The 16,261-nt window shown below is 32.7% G+C and overlaps 4 protein-coding genes across 4 annotated transcripts; 1 reads left to right on the top strand and 3 right to left on the bottom strand.

Annotated features, from left to right (window-relative positions):
- Positions 1-299: 299 nt before the first annotated feature.
- On the bottom strand, positions 300-2,187 carry LOC123896503. The gene has a single exon (XM_045946880.1). The coding sequence runs from the start codon at positions 2,185-2,187 to the stop codon at positions 850-852; it is 1,338 nt and encodes a 445-aa protein (XP_045802836.1). The 3' UTR covers positions 300-849.
- A 2,349-nt stretch (positions 2,188-4,536) lies between these two features.
- Positions 4,537-8,065, top strand: LOC123895649 (probable galacturonosyltransferase 12). The gene is made up of 6 exons (XM_045946107.1): positions 4,537-5,068; positions 5,621-5,676; positions 5,773-5,928; positions 6,034-6,624; positions 6,712-7,014; positions 7,327-8,065. The coding sequence occupies exons 1-6, from the start codon at positions 4,858-4,860 to the stop codon at positions 7,606-7,608; spliced, it is 1,599 nt and encodes a 532-aa protein (XP_045802063.1). The 5' UTR covers positions 4,537-4,857; the 3' UTR covers positions 7,609-8,065.
- LOC123895650 lies at positions 7,980-9,603 on the bottom strand. Its single transcript, XM_045946108.1, has one exon. It carries the CDS (start codon positions 9,494-9,496, stop codon positions 8,456-8,458), a length of 1,041 nt encoding a protein of 346 aa, XP_045802064.1. The 5' UTR covers positions 9,497-9,603; the 3' UTR covers positions 7,980-8,455.
- Positions 9,604-10,269: 666 nt separating this feature from the next.
- LOC123895648 (transcription factor ILR3-like) lies at positions 10,270-12,701 on the bottom strand. Its single transcript, XM_045946106.1, has 5 exons — positions 12,442-12,701; positions 11,645-11,707; positions 11,127-11,204; positions 10,854-11,016; positions 10,270-10,676 (listed from the first exon to the last, which is right to left on the bottom strand). The coding sequence occupies exons 1-5, from the start codon at positions 12,552-12,554 to the stop codon at positions 10,410-10,412; spliced, it is 684 nt and encodes a 227-aa protein (XP_045802062.1). The 5' UTR covers positions 12,555-12,701; the 3' UTR covers positions 10,270-10,409.
- Between the last annotated feature and the right edge of the window lie 3,560 nt (positions 12,702-16,261).

Genomic DNA, 16,261 nt, shown 5'->3' with positions numbered 1-16,261 from the left:
GAAAAATAGTTACAACCTTTAATTTTTTCAAAAATAAAGTCTTTTCTAGGTAATCCATAAGAATCTCCAATGGTTGCAAGATTGAGTTTCTTATAGTTAATTACCATTCTCCTTTTCCCTCTTTTTATCTCGTTATGATTTTCGACATAAAAAGCTGGAGCTGAATGTGGGCTTGAAGAAGGTCTTATTAATCCTTTTTCAAGTAAATCTTTACACTCAGTTTTGAATTCTTCAACATCCTTAATAGTATATGGAATTCTATTAGGAACGTTGACTTCTTCATTCGAGTTTTTAAGTCGAATTACTATTAATTCATGATTAGTGTTTTTCTGATTATCTAATGGATCATCAGAACAAACTTCATCGAGTCTTTCTTCTAAAGTTGAAAAGAATTTATACTCTTCCCAAATAGAACTAAGATTTTTCAAATTGCCAGAAATCATTTTTAAAATTTCATTTCTAGTAATTATTTTTGTAGTAATCATTTTCTTTTCGTCTGGATTTCCAAGATTTTTCCATCGAAGAGAAATTGTATTACTCCTTTGAATAAAGGGTTCATATAATTTTAGAAAATTGTTTCCAATGATTAGATCAAGACCTGAATCATGTAAATAAATTGTAGGGATAAAAAACTTATATCCTTCAATTTCTATAGATACATCCTTAAGGCTAAACCATATTTGATGTTTTGACTTGTCTGCAACAACTATTTCTTTTGGCTTTTCTAATCTATCCCAGTTCCTAGAGATCGATTTTCTTCCAAAACAAAGGGTTGCACCTGTATCTATATAGGCTAAAAGGTTTTTATTTTCTAGCACTATTTTTATAAATGTTGCACTTGGATTTCCTTTACCAAGTACTTTCCTCGACATCTAAGTCTATCTCTGAATCTGTCTCTGTGCAGTATTCATAAATTTCCTCATCAGATTCTACATCTGATTCTATAGGTTCATATCCTATTGCGTATATGGCTTGTAAGACATTTTTCTTAGGGTTATCCCTTTTAGGGCACTCATTGGCATAGTGTCCTTCTTCATGACATAACCAACATGTGCATGATTTCTTATCTTGTGGACATGTTTTTCTTTTAGGATAAGGTGGTTTTTTCCTAAAGAATTTCTTATCTCCTTTTCTAAATTTCTTAAAAGGGATTTTTCTGAATTTCTTTTTCTTATAAGACCTTATATTTCTTCTAGATTTCTTTTTAGGATTTCTAGAGTTACACCCATAGTTTCCTACTTTGTTTTGTAACTTATCACAGCAAAGTGATACTTTAGCTTCTCTTTTAGCTATCTTTTCGCTACATTTATCTGTGAGCCACTGTTTTAAAACAGTTATTCTTCCTCCTAGAGTATCATCTACCTTTCCTTCTGATGATATTGAGGTAAAGTATAGTTTGACTTGAGTTGACACTCCTCCTGGAAGCTTATCATAGAGGAGATCTAACAATCCTCTTGATAGTCTTGTTTCATTGTCTATGTTATAATAATAACTCTGAAATTCACAAATAAAGTTATCAATGTAACACATATTGCAAATTTTTAAATTAGTTATTTTCCAAAGATTTTGATTGGAAAATGCTGCTTTTGATTGGTCGGTATCCTTCCATCCTTTGAATTCTTTGACTAGTAAACTATATACCCAGTCTGTAACTAAGGATCCTATTAAAGGCATAGTTCCCATAACTTGTGGTGGTAGATTTGAAATGTATTTGAATGCATTTCCTCTAGTTTTATATTGTAGGTAGTTGAAAGTATCAACTGATCCTAAATTTCTTAGATCTTCATTCAGATGGATTAATACATTATTTGTATTGTACCAATCTCTAAGATCCTTTGCAGTGTCTAAACTACAATCTATGTCTAAAACACCTTGTCCTTGAAAAGGGTTTTGTGAAGGCTCATAGTAATGAGGTACTTTTTGGAATTTTTGTTTGGTAAATTCCTTTTCAAAATCTGCAGGTCTTTTGGTACCTGAAGTTTCTCCATGTTCTTCTATTTTTACGAAATGAGGATTCTCATTTTCGTTTTCACTAGCTTCTTCTGAGCTAAAATCATAAATGATCTGATTGTTATCTTCAGATTTGTTATCAGGGATCTCCTGATTTTTTCCACTTATATCTAAAGAGACCATAAGTCTTTCTAGGTTTTCTAGTTGCCTATTAAGGGCTTCTTCTGTATCTTCCATTAAAAGTAAGTAGAAGGTGGTCTAATACTTAATTGTTTGGATTCAGAAGTTTTTTCTTTAGGTTGGGTTTGAATTTCTGGTTCCGGGATAACTATTGCTTTTCCCCTATCTTCCCCCCTCTTAAGAATTTGAGTTAACTCATCCTGAGTTAGATATCTTTTTTCTAAGAGTTCTAAAAGGTCTTCTATCCTTTCCTGACTCTTTCTTTGTTCTTCTAGAATCATATCTACCCTTTGATACCATTCTAGCTTAACAGGTTGAATTTCTTCAACAAGTTTCTCTTGACAAAGGTTTTTTATCATGTAAGTTATCATACATGCTATGTTGTTGAGCTGTGGATTTCTTGTATGAAAAAGGTGAGGGTATTTATGACTTTCATCTTCTTCATAGCAGGTGAAACCTTCGTTACTAAAACTCCATGTGTCATGGGGTTTATCTTCTTTAAATTGTCTTTCTAAATAGGATGTTTGTTTTTCTACCCTACTCTGAAGGTCAGAAAAGCTATCTAGAATTTTCTGCAATCTAAGTGTTACACTATCTCCACTCATCTTGCCATAAATTTGAGGTTTTTCTGGAATAGTTTAACCATTTGTCTATATTCTTTAGACAGTTGTTCATCTATATTTTTATAGAAATTTTCTACATCTCTAAACCATCTAATCTGCATCTTGTGAAGATTAAGTTTGGCTAGGTTTGGAAAAAAGCTAATCGGGCTACGAATTAACTTTCTATTTGGACTTATTATCCAATTCATATTCTTTATCTTCTAAGCCAGTTGCTAAAAAATACTGATTTAATAGGTACTAATGTACCGGTGCTTTTAGATTTTTCTGTTGTACCGTAGCCTTGGCCTTTATTAATAGAGACAAATCATCAATAATATAGAATCAAGTCAAAGAAACTTTTCATAATTACTAATTAACCCTTTATGGTGTCTTTTTTTTTCTTTCTAAAACAACCCTTTAACAAGTGCTTCAACAATCTTATATTTGAATTTTTAATCATTGCAAATGTATCACTTTTTGCATTTGGTACTTGTTTTGTTGTAATCCCTGTAAAATTGCATATTCGAGATAGACCATGTAATATATAGAATATTTGATTTTAGTCCCTTTAAAATAAAGATTAAAACTAATAGGTTCGAAATTTTCACCGCAGTTAGTGTAGGGATGACAGGAAAACCCAAACCCGATAGACCCACCCGAACCCAAACTCAAGTCAACGGGGGAAACCCGAATTAACTGGATTTGGGTTTGGGTGGCACCCGAGTATATGGGTGTGGGTTTGGATAGTATCAAACCTACACCCGAAACTCATTCACTCACCCGTTTATATATTAAATTACCTATTTACTCCAATGTATTTTTCTCCATTTTAAGTTTTTGAATGTTGTACTAGTGCATGATGTAGTGATGATAACATTTGATGAATTGTTTAGTAAAAAAAAACTATTTTGAAATTTACAAACTATATTACCAAATTATGCTACATTTTGCATTTTATCAAATATAGTTCGGGTCAGGTTTGAGCAGATAATCAATTATGCGTGTTCTTGTTACGAGTTTCGAGTTTGGGTGAAAAAACTCGAACCCAACGGGTGCGGGTGTGAGTTTCATTTTCCCACCCGAACAACATTTGGGTTTGGGTGGCACCCGAATATATGGGCGTGAGTTTGGGTAGTATGAAACCCGCACTCATGGGGACCCATTGCCATCCCTACGTTAGTGATGATTAATGTCAATCGAAAAATTTGTGGGATACACAAGGTGAGTTCTCCCCTTCCAACCAAAATTTGTTTATACGCAAAAGCCGAAAATCGAAACCCTGACCACCTGCCTAAGGGGCCTAAGAGTCTTGTCACTTGGACCAATTCATTGTTGGTCGGACTTTAGAACCCGTTTGGATGACTTATTTTTTGAGCTTATTTATTTGCAAAAGTTATTTTCATAAGCTTTTATGATAAACTAAACTCTGCTTAAAAAAAAAAAAACTAAACTCAAACGGACCCTTAATCCTAATTAAACCTTCAATATATTATTTTGGTCAAAAACAAAACCCTTCAAATATATTTACCAAGTAATATTTTTGGTAAAAAATAAAAACACCCTTCAAATATATTACCAAGAGAGGGAAAAAAAAAGATTCCTGTATTATCACTCCAAGTACCACGTCCTCAACCACAACCTACAGACAGAAAGAGTGTCATTTTCCATATACAAGTTAATTTTATGTCACATTCAAAACTATATACTAAAAAGCTTCATGTTGAGGCAAAGCCAAGCATAATAGATACAACACCAAACAAATCTTAAGTTAAATATCTAATTTCTATTCATTTTTCCCTCCTTCAAAACAAAGCCAATTAATATATACACAAAACTTGAAACAAACAACATCTCCTTCTTCTTAGTCCAATGTCTCTTTCTCTTTAACAACCAAATAAATAAAAAATATATATTAAATTACCTCAATCACCATTTTGACATGCCTGACTCAAATGCTAAGCAAGGTTAGGTGAAAGATAGCAACCTTGTTCACAATAACATATATCAAAACCTTCCTTTTACAGCATCATAAGGAAGAAGAGAAACTCAAGAACCTGTTCTTCATTTGATTTTTTTGTGTTTTTGTTCTGTCTCATTGTGTTTTTTTGGATTTGATAACACAAAAATGCAGCTGCATATATCACCAAGTTTGAGGCATGTTACTGTGCTACCAGGGAAAGGGCTTAAAGAGTTTATCAAAGTGAAAGCTGTGTCGAAGCGCCTTTCTTATAGGATGATGTTCTATTCACTTTTGTTCTTCACTTTTCTTTTGAGGTTTGTGTTTGTTTTAACAGCTGTTGATGGCATTGATGGAGAAAACAAGTGCTCTACTATAGGTACTCTCTCTACCATGTCTTTCTCGCATACATACACCGATTACACGCTTAGTTAGGTTGTCTGCAGTCACAATATCACGCATTCATCACAGTTAGAAAGTTAAGATAGTTGATCGAATATAGGATTATTCGTAAACAGTTCAGAATATGAGCCGTTCGATCTTCAATCGATGGTTATGATAAAATACATTAGTTTGTTGTTTTTTAAATTTTAGCTGATACTAAGTTTGCTTATTTGATCAGAAGAATATGTATTATTCATTTTTTAATTATATCTCACCCTATCCACTGCAAGATCCAAGTGAAAACTATGAATCTGTAACAAAAGACACATCAAACAAGAATAAAATATCTAACAAGAGTTTATTTATATTATCACTTTTGTCAGAACTGTACTTCATTAATCTTGTTCAAATCAGATAGTTACTATTTTTTTTAATGGAATCAAATAGTTACTATTGAGTTAATCTTTATCATGTACACTTAATTTTTCCATTATAAAATAGATTAGGTATTATACCAGTATGTATTAACATCAAATTATATTTGCAGGTTGTCTAGGAAAAAAGTTAGGACCAAGGATTTTGGGTAGACGACCTGAATCATCGGTAATCTCTCGACGCTTCTGATAGGCTGAAAATTATCACCATTTGATTCAATTTTTCAATTATTTGGTGGCTGAAAATGACATTGGTTTTTGATAGGTCCCAGAAGTGATATTCCAAACTTTAGATGAACCTCTTGGCAATGATGAACTAAAGGGAAGGTTTGATATTCCACAAACTTTAGAAGAATTCATGATTAAAATGAAGGAAGGTGGATATGATGCAAAGACATTTGCAGTGAAACTTAGAGAAATGGTATTAATCTCCTCTTATTATTTAAATTAGGTGAAATAATTCTAGTGAGTTTGTTACATTTTTTTCAAGTTGAAGTATTGAATAATGAAAATGAACATTTATTAGGTAACCCTTATGGAACAAAGGACTAGGTTGGCCAAAATCCAAGAATATCTATATCGACATGTAGCGTCGAGCAGCATACCGAAACAACTTCATTGCCTTGACTTGAGGTTGGCACATGAGCATACGAATAATGCGGCAGCACGTCTTCAGCTACCGTCTGCAGAACTAGTTCCTGCTCTTGTCGACAATTCCTATTACCATTTTGTCGTAGCCTCAGATAACGTGCTCGCCGCTTCGGTGGTTGCAACGTCACTCGTTCGTAACTGTTTACGACCTAGGAATGTTGTTATACACATAATTACAGACCGAAAGACTTATTATCCCATGCAGGCTTGGTTCTCATTGCATCCTCTAGCGCCTGCTGTGATTGAGGTCAAGGCATTGCACCATTTCGATTGGTTTTCAAAGGGAAAGGTTCCTGTTTTAGAAGCAATGGAGAAAGATCAGAAGGTTCGGTCGCAGTTTAGAGGAGGTTCATCAGCTATAGTAGCAAATACATCTGAGAAGCCAAATGTTATTGCATCAAAACTACAAGCACTTAGTCCCAAATATAATTCAGTGATGAACCACATTCGGATACATCTACCAGAGGTAAAAGGAATATCATAGCCACTAAACTTTTTTATAGCTTATAACTATGTAATTATTTTAATAACTTAACATTTTTTTTCATGACAGTTGTTTCCAAGTCTTAACAAGTTGGTCTTCCTCGACGATGATATTGTGGTACAAACTGATCTTACGCCTCTGTGGGACATTGACATGAATGGAAAAGTAAATGGAGCAGTGGAAACATGTCATGGAGAAGATAAGTTTGTGATGTCAAAGAGGTTGAAAAGCTATTTGAACTTTTCTCACCCTCTAATATCAAAACATTTCAATCCTAATGAATGTGCTTGGGCCTATGGCATGAACATTTTTGATTTGGAGGCTTGGAGGAAGACCAATATAAGCAATACATATCATTATTGGGTTGGGCAGGTATGTATATCTTTCATTATAGAAATTACTTATACATAAGCACTTATATGATAAGCACTTCATTAAGTTGTTTATCCAAACAAAGCTCTATTGTGGATTTATTTATGCAGCATTACCTTGTGTTTGCATTTTAAAAAAGCTTGATAACACGACTCAAGCCTGTGACCTCCAGTCACATGGCAGCAACTTCAATCATTGCGCCGAGGCTCTCCTTCTACCATTATACAATAACGACAAAGGAACAATAAAACAGTCGAATACATTTTATATAATATGTCACTATAACTGATATCATTATTTTGCTTTATGCAGAACATTAAATCAGACCTGAGTTTGTGGCAGCTAGGGACATTACCTCCTGGATTGATAGCATTTCATGGTCATGTCCACATTATAGATCCTTTCTGGCATATGCTTGGATTAGGATATCAGGAAAATACAAATTTTGCTGATATTGAGAATGCTGGTGTTATCCATTTCAATGGAAGGGCAAAGCCATGGCTAGACATAGCTTTTCCACAACTAAGGTCATTGTGGACAAAATATGTTGACTTCTCAGATAAGTTCATTAAAAGCTGTCACATTAGAAAATGATATGGAAAATGCCATGACTTCTCAATGATGAGTTGAAGAAATGGAGTTTGTAATCCAAGGGCAATAGAAAATGAGAGAGTTCTTCTTCCACTCATTAGGTCTTCCATGACAATAGAGACAACAATGATGCTCCTTTTCTTGCTTTAAAAGTTTACTTTTAACTCGTTTTCTTCTGTTGAAATCCTCAGATTCTTTTTCTCTTAAATCCATGTTGTAAGTATTGAGTATTTGTAGATCATATATGTATATTAATAATAATACAGCACAGCTTTTTTGGCAAAAAACCTGATGCCTCGAGGTTTATCAACTAGCTTTTATAAGATGCAGAAATAAAAGAGAGACCAAAGGACCATTTTATGGAATTTCATTTCTATTTACATAAACTATATCAAGCTAACAAGATAGCTTTTTATCATGTATTTCATTCATATTTAGGCAGTAATATCATGCAATTACATGAGATCAATCGTAACCAAGTGATGAAACTCGAGTGGTAAATGAGCTTCAGTTAAAGAATCCAAGTTCGAATCCTAGCTAGAAAATCCTTAGGAAAAAGAGGGTTAAGACATGAAAAACATGACATCAAGTGTTATATATATAATTACATATGTTTAAATATGTTTATCACTATATGTAGAATATCAAGAACTTAAGGCTTATAATCCTTGAAAGTAATTTGATTTCTCATTCAAAATTGGTGAGAGAACAACTTCATACAATGGTCAAAGACCCATAGCATTGGCTGCGTTGCCCTACATTCATTGTGACATATTCAAAACATGTTAAATCCACAACTCATGTGAAACAAATACCTTGAAGATCAATTCTTCAGTTAGTTCCATTCCATTTACTTTTTCCCTGTCACATTAGATACCAATCCCTTGAAGAACTTTGCAGACTTCGTTATCGGCGAATTAATAGCCATCAGATTATACAAAACAGTCTCAACTTCACCAATACTTGGCCTAACCTTGAATGAAGAAACCACCTTCATTTCCTCACCTTCTTCTACAAGAACATTCCATCTCTCTCCACTACCAACCCCATCTCTCACATACTTAAAAATCACACCTTTTCTTTTGCTCAATAACCCTCTTACCTCTAATCCCATAAAAGAATAAACAACTTCAAAAGAACTCACAAAACCACTTAGATTACCAAAGTTACTCTCTTCCTCAAATGCCCATTTTGGATTCAACAAAACCACTGGCTTTGGACTAAAAGCATCACTCACCATTTTCACCACTGACAATTGCGAACTCTCCGGCACCAAAAATATTGTCACATCAGCAGAATTCAAGATTCTGGGATCAGTTTTTGCAACTGAAACAATGTCAATGTGTTCAACTATGTTGTTGATTGAATGAGACTGAAATGCAACAATGGCAGCTTCTTTTAAGCTAGGATTAGGCCAAAGGATTAAAATCTTAATGGCAGAACCTTTTCTTTTGATGGACATGTCTCCAAAAATATCAAGAGCAAGTTTGGAAAGCGAATCCGGCGAGTCATCGATGACCGGAATTTCAACCCGGAATTTGGGCTGTTTCAGTTTCTTGAATTTGCCTATTAGTTTAGGGTTGTTGAGGGGCTTCTCTAAGACTGTTGAAAGGGATGTTTTGGCTTGAAGTATGGCATCTTCCTTTGAGATTGGTGGATTAGGGGAAGAGAGTGAGGAGTGAATGAGTGTGGAAGTAGCTTTGGGGGGAATGGTAGGACTTAGGGGGATGCATGATATATGGTAGTGTTTGCATAGATGATGAGTATGAAATGGGATTGATGTAAATTTGGTATTGAAATATGCAGTTATGCATGGTGATGGCTTGAAAGTTTTGGTAGATTGTGAATGAGTTGTGTGAAGATAGGATGATGATGATAATGATGATGCCATTTAAGGTTTTAAACAGAGGAGCAAGGTGTGATGATTTTGATATGAAACAGGTATCCTAAAGTTCTATCAGGATAAGATATGAAGATGTACCGTTTGCTCACAGCCTCACAATAGTTCAACCAGTGGTGGAGGATAATAGCTGTAACTTTCACTGCAAAAGTAGAGTCAACAAATATATATATTTATTTTAAAAAAATGTAAGAAATGAACTGCAAAATAAATACATATTACTACTAAATTCTTCAGCAAGTCACATATCTTTATTCACTGTGAAAGACAAAATAAGTGATATCAATCCTTTATAAATAATTTTTTTTGCTAGCTTTAATATACTTTTTCTAGCTTAAATAAAACAATAATTAATGAAGAATTAATGATTGAAATTATTCATCAAGTATCAACAGTTGATATAAAGCAAGGTTAACTGTAACAAATAAATTAATGATTGAAATTACTTATTTTACTCTCGACTCTCGAGTAAATTGTTCACTTTAGATAAACCATTCGATCTCGTCAAAATATCTATCGTTATGAAGAAACTTACATTAGGCTGATTTTAGTTTAAAAAAATTCTCCTGCTGAAAAAAAAACTACAAACTTAGAAACAATAGTAGTTTTGCAAGTTTTAGTTATTCCCTTTTTGTGGACTAATTAATCCAAAGTAACATGTTGCTGTGCTTGGTTATGGATATATGAAAACCAGCAATAAACATTAAAGCCTAGAGAAGACAGCTAGACAAGCTTATTAACAATTTTACATACAAATACCAGCATTACTTCACAACAGTATCAGACTTCATAATAGAAAATATCAGTTAGAATACATAGTAAATAACTAAAAGGCAAGAGTGTATACGGAAGGAATACAACTTTTAGGCCATAATGGAATCCTAAAAAATTGTACAGCGCCAATTTAGGCGACTGGTGGACGGAGTACATGATCCTGTGAGGTATCCACGGAGGCTGGTGGCATGAATTGCCACATGGCAACTCCTGGATAACTCATGAAAGGCATTAACTTGTTTCCAGGGACTTGGCCTTGTGGAGCAAATGCAGCAGGGATTGGAGGAGGGTGTGTCAAGAAACTGGGTTGGGCATTCATTGATTTCATTAGCTGCTCCAACTTCTCTTTCTCAGCCTTAAGCCTCTGCTTTTCATCACGGAGTTCATTTTTCTCAACCTGCATAGTAGATTGAATTCAATATTTATAGCATTGTATAAGGTCAATCTGATATTTTAGCCACTGATACGACAAAGTACTATAGTTCAAGCATAAAAAAAAAGGGAAATGAAATAATCTAGAATATGGATCTTCCATTTCATGTAGAAAATTGCAGTACATAAATTGAGGTCTCACCTTCAACTCTTTAATCTTCTCTTGAATATTTGAATTTGAGTCTTTCAACTTCTGGGCTTCACCCCGCAACTGTTTCACCATGCGGGCAGCATCGATCAGAATTGCTGCCTTGTCAGTTTTGGGAGGCCTTCCAGGCTCCAAGAAGGAGCCTAATTCAACAAACCTATCCATGTCAATCATATTAGATACATGCCCCAAATGCACATCTACCGAGAAACCCACCAGATAAAGAGGAATAAAAAGAGGAACGGTGGTGGAGATAAAAAAATTTACTTGTCATTCAGCTTATCCCTCCGCAGCTTCTCTCGACATGCCTTAGAGCTGGAAGGAGCACATGAATCCGATCTACCCCTGCAATAGGGAAAAAAGAAATATGAGATATCTTTTTTCTAATAATAAGCATCTGGATTGGATCCACTCAACTTTAAGAGCAATCAAGACTTTAAGCAGGGATAGAAGATTAGGGTACTACGGAAAGTAGTTCAGGAAAACAGGGTAAAATAAAGAAATGTGATACTTAGGCGAGATAGATAACATACATGCAATAGGATTTGTCAGGAAAATTATTTTTCAATTGATGCAGCTGAACGGATGTTGCCATCGGTTATTATCTTCACTTTAGAAATCATACTAAATTGCCAATTTGATTCAATTATATTACCTCAAACATGTAAGGTTAGTTGAAGCTAAGTGACTACACTACACATATAGATTATATGTTGTTTTTATTAATATTAACTGATTAACTAACATGGTTAATGAGAAATGAAAGGTAAATCAAAATAGTGTACCTCTTCTTCGAACCAGGTTCTTTGATACCATCAGAATCCCCCAAAGAGCCATCCATTTCAACACTAGGAGTGGATAGTAACACATAAACAGAAACACAACTTAGTAAATATATACTACAGCATGAGAGATATGTATATATGGCATAATTATTTCTCACTCTCAAACCAAAACATAAAAAGATTTAATTTATATACAGTGTCAGTATCAGTGTAAATGTGTAATATTGTTTTACACTACCCATCATAACTACTTTTAAAAGTCACACGTATGATTGGTTGTGGTTTGCTGACAGTGTATCAAAATTAAACTCTATCTAAAATCCAAGGTAAACTAATAGCTATCATAATTGTCTACGACTACATCACAACCGTAATTAGTTACGGTTGCATCAATCGGATTCGTTAGAAAAATTTCCATGACACAAAGGATGCAGATAATCAATTTGCAACCACAGCTTAGGGAACAATCAACAACTCTTGAAACAAGGCTGCAGACACAATCAAATGCACCAAAAGTTGCAGTTGTAACACAACCTAGCTCAAGTTCTACTAAAAATTCACAATAACCCCAATTACACAAAACATCACAAATAATTTGAAAGAATTAAACCTAAAACCACACTTCACCATCAAAAATCAAGAAATTTTTCAAACAAACACTAAAAAATTCAAAATTTACAAAACCAAAACATCAACCAAATGAAGTGAAACAAAAACCCTAATTCAAAAAAGGGGCAAAATCAGAGAATTTGAATGCATAATGAAAAAACCAATTGGGGGAAAATAGAATTACCCACCCAACATTGGAAGGATGTGGTGGGGGCCACGTGAAGGCGAAGGAGCCATCGACGGGAATTTCGTCAATCAAAGTGTAATCGAAAAGCCAATTGGTGTTTTCCGGGGAAACCATAGTGCAGTGAAATTTTCCCGGAAAATTGTGAATTTTCCCGGCAGTGAAGAAATGAGAGTTTCTTTTTTCTTTTTGTTTTATTTTCTTTATGTTATTACTATTTTTAAATGAAGGACTTTGGTTGAAAAATGAAAAAACCACGTTTGAGGGTTGAGAAAAAAAGAGTGGTATTTGGGTTTTATTTTTTAATAATAAAAATTTCTTTTTCTGCTAATAAAATGGGAATCTAATGCTTATGCATGTGAGAGTGAGTGATGTGACGAGATACGAAGAAAATGGAAATTTTTGTCACATAAACAAAGTGCAAGTGCTCTTTAGATTCTTTTTCAAGTAAACTACCATGACTCGGATTAATGATCTGACGGTTATGATTGATTAATAATATATAAATTATTTATGTTGATGTAGTGTAAATAAGTTAAATTTAAGTTTGAAAGTTTAATGATAAATGAATACATGAGATGATCTATCTATTTATAGAGTTAATAGAGAATCGACAAATTAGTTGTCAACACACACAATAGACGAATAGAACAACCTGCATGGAGAGCAACTCTTCGATCTATAAATAAAGTTGTCATTGGAGAGATGCCTAAAAAGGACTAGACTTCCCTAAAACCCTATATTTTCACTTGGTTCGCTCATGATGAGACAAGAGGTTGTGGTTGCACGTGTGACTAAAGGACAAAGTTGTTCATCGAAAGGCCGACAAATAAAAATTTTAGTCATTGTAGGTTGTTGGCAGCTGGATAATAAATCACTCATAACATGAACACACTGTATCTTTTTTAAAAAAAGAATATATTTAACAATTCGATAAAGCCTCTCTCTCAAGTATGGATACTCCTAAAATTATCCACAATTAAGATAATAAACTCTAACTAACTTTTCTCCCATGGATTTGGGGTAAAATATTCTTATCATTAAATATGGATTATAAGGTCCAAACAAAACCAAATGAAGACATATAATTTATAAAAACCAAATGAAACAAGACTAACAAACAAAACATGAGATCTGTCAAAAAAAAAAACATGAGTTGTAACTTCTAACAAGCCTTAAGTTTAAGTCTATATAGCAAAATGAGTGTTGTGGATGTAACGAGGAGGAGATGGTGCTTGGAATCAACATTTAAAAAAGAAACAATGGCAAAAAGAGATGAGATGATTTTACCAAAAAAATACAATTTGAAGTTTTTTATTTTAGGTTTAATTACAATTTTAGTCCCTTATTTATTTACTCATTTATAAAATTTGTCCTTTTATTTTAAAATCACTTAGTTTTAATCCCTTCTTGTTCACACTCGATTCCTCTTGATTGCAATAATCTTTTTTCAATTCAAAATCATAAAAATCATGTCATCACTGATATTATATTGGAAATCATAAATATCTAAAATATTAAAATTCAAATCAAATGATTGACGCCAAGTTGTTTATGAACTCTCTTTAGGACGAATCATTCGAAAGACAATTTGTGTTTAACTTCTAGGATAAACATTTTTTGACCATGTTTTACTTACTTTGCTGCCGAATTTCAAAATACCAGAGTCGTCTTCTCATGAGAACCAAATGGTTAATACAAAAATAATGTTAAGATCCATACTCTATCCGTCCCAAAACTTCAGTCCTTTTGAAGTTTTGCACGGAGATGAAGAAATGATAAGTTAAGTCATTTTTATCCTTACTTTATTAAGAAAGAGAAAATATATTTAATTAATGTTTTAGCTTTAGTAAAAGTACAAATGGTAAAATATCATTAATTGTGCATTGGTTTTTTAAAAAGACTAAATATTTGTGACAAAACTAAAGATTTGGTAAATAAGTTTGAAAACTTTAGAGAGAAATCCCATTTATTTTTAATGTTAATTGATGAAAGATATATTGTAGTAATTAAGTAGACGATGTTTACACTATCCCATGATAATCTAAAGTTATTTACCAAACAGCTAATACAAAAAAACCATGTAAATAAATTTACATGTGGTATCCATTGAGTCACTTAATCACTTAGATCTAATGCATGTGGTTGATACGCGTAATGTGTGAGTGCAAGTTGTTTTCAAATTTTTTTTGGGAGATATATTTGTACACACAAAAATATATAATCATTAAAAATTTCACATTACTTTAATCATTTAGAAATATGTGTAAACTTTTGTGTCACAATCATTTGTTGTGAGTACTATTTTTTGCTTTTAATTTTTTTTTATTTCTTTATGTTTTGTGCGACCAACCCACAAAACATAAAGAAATTTATAAATTAATTACTATAGTTACTGTTAGCAAATTTGGCAAGGGATAAAACGTGCAACTGCAGAACATATTGGTTTTTGAAATGTCATTTTCTTTGCACTATAGTGGCTAAAATGTCACCAACTAACTCCACTATCTAGGTGTTGTTTTGGTTGGTCAAAATAAAACCAAGCTTGTTGCACATGTTCCATAATATATAATTCCCACAGTCAATGTTTTTGTGCAAAATTAAAAGAACACGTTCAACAATCAAACAACATAAACAAAAAAGCTTATTTTGGACAAGTAGACGTGTTTCAATCATACCCATATATATGTTATTCCACTTTGTGAGATCGACTACAAATGCATTCACTCACAGAAGGTAAGTGGTTATCATAAATTATTACTTGGTTCAATGGTTAATTATTCTTTTTTATTTTCACGGACAATTTCACAAACATTGGATTTAGCTTATCAAAAAAAAAAAAAAAAACAAACATTGGAATTATATAAAATAAAATAATTGTTATGAATAATATGTAATGAATGTCCATTATTGTGTAGGTTTTCTTGTCCCCTAAATGTATCCTATAAATAGGACCCCTTTGTTACAATGTAATGCACACCTTGAAGAGAATATACAAACTCTAATCTTTCTCTCTTCTCTCCTTCATCTCTATTCTTCTATATTCTTAGTTATGTTTAGATTAGTTTCATAACACGTTATCAGCACGATAGTCTCTCCTCTTTCAAGAAAGATATAACAACAATGGGAAGTGACAATTTTATTTTATATATGAATTTTTTTTATTCTATTTTTTCAGATCATTTTGTTCTTCTCGTTTTTTTTATATTGATTCACAAACCTACGATCCAGAAGTATCGTGGTGAAATTTTTGAAATATGAATCCTGAAGATTCATAGTGTGATAAAATTTTAAAATATGAATCCTGAAGATTCATATTATGATGAAATTTTAAAATATGAATCCTGAAGATTCATGGTGTGATAAATTTTAAAATATGAATCCTGAAGATTCATAGTATGATGAAATTTTAAAATATGAATCCTGAAGATTCATTTTATTTTTTTTTGACATAGAATCCTGAAGATTCATAGATATAAGTAAAATGAACATCAATCCCTGAAGGATTGGATAAATAACTGATTTGATCTGTTATATAGTTCTCGAACAATTTAAAAACCAATTATACTCCACGAATTCTTGAAGAATTCATTATGGATACATTTATGAAGGATTGTACAATTAGATATATTATAATATAACGAAGAATATGGATTATTCTTATGAGGATTGCATGAAGGATTATTCTTACATTATAACGATATTATATAGTTCCTGAAGAACTTAAAAGACAAATCAAATTATTTCTTAAGAATTCCAGAAGAATTCAATATACATATGCATCCCTAAAGGATAGTTTTACCAATTTTTATAAAATTTTGGCA

Source organism: Trifolium pratense, linkage group LG7 (genome assembly GCF_020283565.1).
Source record: "Trifolium pratense cultivar HEN17-A07 linkage group LG7, ARS_RC_1.1, whole genome shotgun sequence".
In the NCBI taxonomy this organism is placed as follows: domain Eukaryota; kingdom Viridiplantae; phylum Streptophyta; class Magnoliopsida; order Fabales; family Fabaceae; genus Trifolium; species Trifolium pratense.
This window is presented reverse-complemented; position numbering and strand designations above follow the sequence as displayed.

What these genes read in the sequence shown, in the direction of transcription:
- LOC123896503 (XM_045946880.1), bottom strand. Translation starts at nt 2,187, where the DNA reads ATGGAAGATACAGAAGAAGCCCTTAATAGGCAACTAGAAAACCTAGAA.
- LOC123895649 (XM_045946107.1), top strand. Translation starts at nt 4,858, where the DNA reads ATGCAGCTGCATATATCACCAAGTTTGAGGCATGTTACTGTGCTACCA. An exon ending in AAACAAGTGCTCTACTATAG is followed by an intron (nt 5,069 to 5,620) that starts GTACTCTCTCTA and finishes TTATATTTGCAG; the next exon opens with GTTGTCTAGGAAAAAAGTTA. An exon ending in ATCATTATTGGGTTGGGCAG is followed by an intron (nt 7,015 to 7,326) that starts GTATGTATATCT and finishes TGCTTTATGCAG; the next exon opens with AACATTAAATCAGACCTGAG.
- LOC123895650 (XM_045946108.1), bottom strand. Translation starts at nt 9,496, where the DNA reads ATGGCATCATCATTATCATCATCATCCTATCTTCACACAACTCATTCA.
- LOC123895648 (XM_045946106.1), bottom strand. Translation starts at nt 12,554, where the DNA reads ATGGTTTCCCCGGAAAACACCAATTGGCTTTTCGATTACACTTTGATT. An exon ending in GAACCTGGTTCGAAGAAGAG is followed by an intron (nt 11,205 to 11,644) that starts GTACACTATTTT and finishes TCCCTATTGCAG; the next exon opens with GGGTAGATCGGATTCATGTG. An exon ending in AGAAGATTAAAGAGTTGAAG is followed by an intron (nt 10,677 to 10,853) that starts GTGAGACCTCAA and finishes TCTACTATGCAG; the next exon opens with GTTGAGAAAAATGAACTCCG.